We start from the raw sequence: 307 nt of genomic DNA on the forward strand, positions 1-307 counted from the left end.
ATGATTGCCTTTGATGCCATCCTTCCCCCGAAGCCTCTGACTTTCAGGGAGCTTTGGAGGCGAGTCATGAACTCCCATCACAAGCAAGGTGATGAGGAGGAGTACGACTTTGACGATGCTGAGACTGCATCGGGCCTCCTCAGATTTTGCGGAACGTGTGGCCTGCCAGAAATTGACGAAAGTGGTTGGATGGAGGAGAAGGGGTGCTGCAACTACCAGTACCACCCACTTTCTCGTGTTGAGCGCAGAAGAAAACGGGTAGAGTTGGAGAATGGAAGAGGTACTCATAACGGAACTACTGATTAAG

General features: G+C 51.1%; 1 protein-coding gene across 1 annotated transcript; it reads left to right on the forward strand. All coding sequences in view use genetic code 11, as the record gives it.

The window, feature by feature from the left end:
• Positions 1-306, forward strand: EGR_10055 (hypothetical protein; the record flags this gene model as incomplete). The annotated part of the gene is made up of 1 exon (XM_024499304.1): positions 1-306. The coding sequence occupies one exon, from the start codon at positions 1-3 to the stop codon at positions 304-306; it is 306 nt and encodes a 101-aa protein (XP_024346284.1).
• Between the last annotated feature and the right edge of the window lies 1 nt (position 307).

The sequence above is a fragment of the Echinococcus granulosus genome (genome assembly GCF_000524195.1).
Source record: "Echinococcus granulosus chromosome Unknown EG_S00186, whole genome shotgun sequence".
In the NCBI taxonomy this organism is placed as follows: domain Eukaryota; kingdom Metazoa; phylum Platyhelminthes; class Cestoda; order Cyclophyllidea; family Taeniidae; genus Echinococcus; species Echinococcus granulosus.